The 7,500-nt window shown below is 43.9% G+C and overlaps 1 protein-coding gene across 1 annotated transcript; it reads left to right on the top strand.

The window, feature by feature from the left end:
- The first annotated feature begins 917 nt into the window (after positions 1 to 917).
- On the top strand, positions 918 to 4,251 carry LOC119334193 (receptor-like protein EIX2). The gene has a single exon (XM_037606798.1). The coding sequence runs from the start codon at positions 918 to 920 to the stop codon at positions 4,008 to 4,010; it is 3,093 nt and encodes a 1,030-aa protein (XP_037462695.1). The 3' UTR covers positions 4,011 to 4,251.
- The last annotated feature ends 3,249 nt before the right edge of the window (positions 4,252 to 7,500 follow it).

The following is a 7,500-nucleotide window of genomic DNA, read 5'->3' as shown; positions in this document are numbered from 1 at the left end:
GTTTTTTACATCGCAAGTGATTTACTACTTTCCATCGACAGGAGCGCACAAACAGTGTGGTCCACGCGCGGGCAACGCCCATATTAATGTCACTAATGTGTGTGCCGGTGTGGCAGGGGCCTACTCCCTGAATGTGGTGGGGCTATCCCCAGTCGTTCGGATCAGGAGGGTCAGATTTTCATTTCTCAAAAAAAAAGGACGGTTAGAATTTTTTTTCCACTAAAAAGAAGGAGGGTTAGATTTATCTTCTTCTGCAAACAGTGTGGGTTTGGTTTGAGTCTATACATGGAGTCTTTTGTTAATACTTTTGAATTTTTGGCTTTTGATTTTTTTTAGGAGCTATACATGGAGTCTCCTCTGAATCGGTTTTTAGCACCCACAGAAGAAAAGTATGTGTACGCTGCAAGACCATGGCGTGGACTGAGGGGTCAAGTCTCCGGCCATAAATACTGAGCGAAACATGAATAGAAATTCCAGCCACAACCTGCTCTGCCGTGCTCTGCAGGGTAGAATGTCCGAATCATTATAAATTCTAGCAATAATTTCAGCATAGGAAAAGTATACATGAAAAGACTAGTACGCGGACTACCTTAAGTAGCTTGTGGACTATCTTAAGTAGCTTGTTGTGGAACGGAGATAAGCTGCTCGCTCCACTATCTTCTCCGTCTGCCATTTCCGACCAATCTCTATTCCTAATGGAGCAGTTGGTAGTCTCCGCCGGTCAATTTTCGTCCCACCTTCGCTGGTTTATTTTCGTCCTGAAATTTCGTAGGTTAACCAGGGACAACTCCCACCTCCCAGGTTTTTTTCCGTCCCAACTCCCACCCCAACCCACGTACGCACCCAAAAAACCGGCCCTCATCCACCTCTCGACCCACACCAAATAGGGTTTCTGTCCGCCGCCATTTCCGACCAATATGAGTAAGCTCACGCTCCTCATTCCAGCAAAAGCACTACTCCTTTGCCTACTCATCTCCCAAGCAGCGTCCACTTCCCATGGTCAAGCTCAACCGAGCGTCTCAGGAGCCTGCGTCAACAGCGAGCGAGATGCACTCCTGTCCTTCAAGGCAAGCCTCTTTGATCCTGCCGGCCGTCTCTCGTCATGGCGCCATGGCGACGACTGTTGTCAATGGAAGGGTGTTCGGTGCAGCAATCGAACTGGCCATGTAATCAAGCTCAACCTCCGCAACATCGACATGGATACCGACGGCTATCCGAACATGAGAAGATCATTGAGCTTGTCGGCTGGAGAGATGAGCTCCTCTTTGGCTACTTTGCAACAACTGAGGTATCTTGATCTCAGCTATAATGACTTCAACAGCACAAGCATACCTGTTTTCATGGGTTCCCTCGGCAACTTAAGGTATCTCAACCTCTCGTGGGCACTTTTTAGTGGTATAATACCATCCCAACTTGGCAATCTCTCCAAGTTGCAACATCTCGATGTCAGTTGGAATTTTGGAGGTCTTCAAGTAGTGGATCTTGCATGGTTGCCACGCCTCTCTTTGTTGACTCATCTTGACATGAGCTCGGTGGATCTTAGTTTTGTGGAGGATTGGGTTCACACGTTTAACATGCTCCCTTCTCTTAAAGTGCTTTGCTTGTTCGAGTGTGGCCTTAATAGTACCATGCCTGGTAGTAATTTACATTCCAAGTCCAACCTCACACATCTCGAGGTCTTTGATATGTCTGAGAACTACTTCTTTGGCACTTCATTCAAGCACAACTGGTTTTGGAACCTTACAAGCCTCAAAGAGCTCGACCTCTTTGGTTGCGGCTGGAATGGGTCCATTCCCAATGAACTGAGAAACATGAAGTCCCTTCAGGTCTTAAACTTGGGTTGGAACAATCTTAAGGGTTTGCTACCAACCAATTTAGAAAATCTGTGTGATCTGAAAGTACTGATATTGGATGCTAACAACATTAATGCAAACATGGGTGAGTTCCTAGATAGACTGCCAAGGTGCTCATGGAATACATTGCACAAGTTGTCGGTAGTGGAAACAAATATGACCGGAAATCTGCCCGTTTGGATTGGGAACATGACCAATCTGAGTGTTCTCCGCGCATTTCGAAACATGATGACTGGCCCTCTACCCATAGGAATTGGAGCACTTGGTAAATTGAAAGAACTGGACCTAGGATACAATAACATCAACGGTGTGCTCTTGAAAGATCATTTCACAAGTTTAGGTAATATAGAGAGTTTGCGCCTCAGCTCCAACAACTTCAGCGGCGTGCTCTTCGAGGGACATTTTGCATGTTTAGGCAATTTGAAGTTTTTGGACCTCAGCTACAACAACTTCAGTGGTGTGGTCTTGAAAAGGCATTCTACAAGTTTGGGCAACTTAAAGTATTTGGACCTCAGCTATAATAAATTAAACAGTGTGCTCACAGAGGAAGATTTTGCAGGACTATTGAATTTAGAGTATCTAGACTTGTCATACAACTCTTTGAAATTAGCTATCAACCAAAAATGGGTTCCTCCATTTAGATTGAAGGTCGCAGGTTTTCGTTCATGCCATCTTGGACCTCATTTTCCAGAGTGGCTCAAATGGCAGACTGGCATTGATGTTCTTGTTCTTGGAAATTCAAACCTGGATGATGTTATTCCTGATTGGTTCTGGTTGACATTTTCCCGAGCTTCATTCTTGCATGCATCGGGAAACAAGTTGCATGGCTCATTACCGGAAAATTTACAACACATGGCAGCTGACCATATATATCTCGGGTCGAACAACCTTACAGGTCAAGTCCCTTTGCTCCCAATAAATATAGTCCGCTTGAACCTATCATCAAACTCTTTCTCAGGGGCATTGTCTTCAGACCTGAAAGCTCCATTTCTAGAAGAGTTGTTGCTTGCAAATAATCAGATTGGAGGCATGATACCATCATCTTTATGCCGATTGACTAGTCTGAAACGGTTGGACCTATCAGGAAACAAGTTCACAGGAGATGTTATGCAATGCTTCAAGGAGTTTGGTGCAAACTCTGAAAATCAGTTTGGCTCCCAAATGCTCAGTCTAGCCTTGAATAACAATGATCTCTCCGGTGAATTCCCCAAAATTCTTCAAAGTGCATCACAATTAAAATTCCTCGATCTTTCATACAATAGTTTCTCTGGAGGATTACCAATGTGGTTACCCAAGAAAATGCCCCTGCTGCAAATCTTGAGGTTGAGATCAAATACGTTCACTGGCCATATTCCAGGCAATCTCACTTCCCTTGCCCGTCTTCATTATTTGGACATATCAGGCAACAATATATCAGGAAGCATACCATGGTCACTCTCAAACTTGAAGGCAATGAAGACCATAATATCCAAGGACACTACAGAGGATTACAACTTTGAAGAGAGCATTCCAGTAATCACAAAAGACCAAAAGCGTGACTATAGCTTCCAAATCTACAAGCTATTGGTGAATCTTGATTTGTCCAGTAACAGTTTAACAGGACAAATCCCAAAGGAGATAAGTTTACTGATTGCCCTCACCAATTTGAATATATCAAGCAATCAGTTGACAGGAACAATCCCAAATCAGATCGGTGATTTAAAGCATTTGGAATCCCTGGACCTATCATACAACATATTTTCTGGTGCAATCCCATCAGGTTTGTCGGCACTAACTTCTTTGAGCCACTTGAACTTGTCATACAACAATCTATCAGGTGCAATACCATCTGGACCACAGCTACAAACACTTGAAAATCAGATGTATATATACATCGGCAACCCTGGTCTCTGTGGTCCTCCTCTCTCCAAGAATTGTTCGGCAAATGAAGCACAACAAAGCAGCCTCGAAGATATAAATCATATGTCATCTGTTTATCTTGCCACGAGCATAGGCTTCGTGGTGGGTCTTTGGATAGTGTTCTGCACCATGTTAATGAAGAGAGCGTGGAGGGCTGCCTACTTTCAGTTCATTGATGAGCTATATGACAAGGTTTATGTGCAAGTGGTTGTGAGGTGGGCTCGCCTGATGCAGAATACTCGAGACGATGCACCGTGAACAAGAAGTGCCCAATTTCACTGCAAGCTAGCGAATTGTTTGAGACTTGCATCTAAATATATTTGATCGGTTTTCTGTACTTTTGCTCTGTATCTGTATTTGTAGTTCTTTACCCAAAGATACGGGTTGTATCACAATATATATTGGCAGTTTTAAGTGGATATTTGCTGTGTTGTAAACTTGTACTGCAATTTGTATGTTTCTACCCTACCGAATGAAGCGTGCAGGTATTGTTGGATTATTTAAGCTGAAGTTGGGAAAATTATTTGTACTGCCAGGAGAAACATATACAACCCATAAAAGAATGGTCGCGGCATATGCCTGTTTCATCATATTGGATGTACCTTGATTTTAAATGAACTATTGATGTGTTGAAGTTGCCATCTTGCTTCTCTGCAAGTCTTACGGTTGTACTGATGGTTGGATCATATGGATGTCGACTGAACGTATGTTCAGTTTACACCTATGGAACTAGTGGATTCAGAAGAAAAGAATGCTCATCCCTGAGGCCTCAACTATGTAATGGTCACACAGACGACGACGCCGACCTTGGCCTCGTCGATCTGACTCTGAAGCAAACTCGCTGCCATGAACTGTCCGCCTTGTTTCGCCGACGATCTTCCATCCAATTCATATCGAAACACTTCATTCATTCATTCATCCATACATTCAGAAGAAGAACTGACATTGCTATGATCTCACAAGAAACAAGAGAGTAGAGTTGAGGTCGCCTGTTTACATGTTCAGTTTTCACCCATGTTGTTCGCAAAAACAAATCAGGTATTCAGTTGAGAGGAGACAAAAGTGTTGATTAATCTAAGTATTCACCAATCCTGCAACCCCAAAGATTAATTAACTGAGCGAGGTGAGATTAGCAAGCTCATGGCTAAGTCGTCTCTGCTCTGTCGTCTGTACAACACTAAATATTCAGAAATTTCAGTTTCTTTAGCTTGACACAGTTCTGAACCCCTTTTAGTAAAAAGAATTTGGTTGGTGTCACCAACTGGAAACATCTGCAAATCCAGCCACATCAGCTGAGAATTTGATATGTGTAGGTGCATCAAGGCTAGCCGGCACTGTGCGTCATTCAGAGTGTTTATTGCATGACAGATTCAGTTGTAGTAGCTATTAGCGTCAAGGCTGTTGTGCATAATATGCTATCCTCGATAAGCAAACGCGCTGGAATGAAGTGTCCCCCTTCCTTCACTGATGGTCCTGCCATCGAATTCACAAGAAAGAAGAGAGCAGAATTGAAGTTGCCTGTTTATTTGCAGCTAATCACCCATGTCGCTGTTCTTCGCAAAATCAATCGGAGATTCAGTTGAGAGGGAACACAAGTACTGATTAATCTAACGATGCGCCAAATGCGATTAATTCAGTGAGGTGGTGAGATTAGCAAGTAGATGACTAAGTCGGCCCTGCTCCGTGGTCTGTACAACACTAATTATTTTCACAAGATCCACGTTAATCGTGACTAACAGTTCCATGACAGTAAGCTTTATCTTTGGTAAATACAAGTGTTTGTGCTGCGTGCGAGAGAACAATTTGTAATGTACTGCAGAAAAATTCGTGTGGAATGGAGACCAGAGAGAACAATTGTGTAGATGACAATTGTTAGTTCAAATGGTGGATCTCGTGTGCTGCATTTTCCCCTGTGTGAAAGGCAACTAGCAAGACTGAACTAATCGTCACATTTTAAGAATTTAAGAAAAATACATTTTCCTAGTGCCATGGAATGAAAGCTTCATTCATCCTGACAGTCACAGGAGACGGGGCCGACAGATCTCAGACCAGTGCATGTGCGTGGTGCTCAGGCGTTGTCCCAGTTCAGGTGTACAGAGGCCTGAAACGGTGGCGGAGGCCCCAGGCGGCAGATCTGGTGGTGGCCCGCTCCTCGGCAGGTGGAGCGTTGCTGACCATGGGGCGGCACACGAGGGGTTCGGGACCTAGTGCCCGGGACTGACTGTCGCGACAGCGGTTGCTGTTGTATGGGCGACGGCAGCAGCTGACGCAGCGGTGGGTGCTCGTTGTAGTGCCCGAAATCAGGGCGGCGGCCCCTCTTATTCGACGGCTTCAACGACCACTTAATGCACTCCGGTGAAAACACAAGGTCTCAAAATAGGCTATGTCAAAACGCGTCTGCGCCATGTCCTTGCCGAAGGTGGTGGATTAAGCTTGTCTTCAGGGATGAGAATCCAGGGTACAAACTTGTGTTGGGCTCACCATCATCAGCGCACGTGCGGCGGTTACTTGGCGTAGCCCAAGAGTTGTGTACTTTTCATTTTGATATCATCTTGTAACATAGGGTTAGTGGCTCTCTGGTGGAGTTACTGTCACGAGGCGTGCGGCCTCGATTTTTCTTTTCGGTTTGTTTTCGGGTCAATCAACAGTTGAGCACCATTCTGATGGAGAGGTATTGGGGTTCTCCACCTTTCAAAAAAAAAAAAAAACTACTACCTTGCTCCATCCCGACTGTTAATTATTGCATTAGTTCAGGAACCACTTGGACACCTTTGTTTCAGCCAGACTTTGTAAGTTGTCATATCTTTCGTTTAGTACGGCTGCAAATACTTTACTCGTTTCTAGAGCAGCAAATACTTTAATTATTCTCGCTCGATTCTCGTACAAGAGAGGTGGGCTTTCTTCGATCACTATGATTTCTTCAACATTTCGTATCAAACAAACCATTTAAAACGTCATCAAAAGTTGAGCACCAGCATCAAAGCTGGAAAGTCTATGACATGATCACGACGTATGAACCAAATCTTCATCATTGCATATACGCCACTGTCTTGTTACCATTTTTCAATGTCCAAGTCATCATTGTTGTAAAACTCGTGCTCATTTTCTTGTTCCCATGGGGATTTATTGTGACTTTCGGCATACTAGTACGTATGTGGAGCACACATGGCACATGTTCGTCACGGTAGCTTATGCCCTACTGATACGAAAACTTGCAAAAGAATCCAAGATTTTACAGTGTGCCATAAGTCCGCACAGACCAGATATAGTTAATGCAAATTATATTCCAACTAGCGAGACGACTACAATGTCTAGGTTAATCTTGAAAAAATGTCTTCAGTACACCTTATGTGTATGGAAGTGCGATGATTGACCCACTTACGCAGTCAACTAAGTAGATCCGGCCAGCTAGCGCAGCTGTTTGCCAGTGTCACTACGTTGTATTGATTCATGCTCCAACCAATTCACCCATCAGTCCGAATTGATGAAGAGAAACGGACAATATATTTCAACCACTGAAAAAAATAGCGCGCTATAACGCCGCTAATAGCACGCTATAGCGTGTAGAGAATTGCTACGCTAAATTAACTTGTGTACAATGTCTTGCTAATAGCACGTTATAGCGCGCTATAGCACGCTAATAGCATATTTTCAGGGGCCGTGCTATTTTTTGTAGCGCGCTATTTTTTTCATTGATTTCAACACATTCAAGTGTAGAGATAATGATGAGATGTGATAGCGGGGTCAC

Source organism: Triticum dicoccoides, chromosome 7A (assembly GCF_002162155.2).
Source record: "Triticum dicoccoides isolate Atlit2015 ecotype Zavitan chromosome 7A, WEW_v2.0, whole genome shotgun sequence".
Taxonomy (NCBI): domain Eukaryota; kingdom Viridiplantae; phylum Streptophyta; class Magnoliopsida; order Poales; family Poaceae; genus Triticum; species Triticum dicoccoides.
This window is presented reverse-complemented; position numbering and strand designations above follow the sequence as displayed.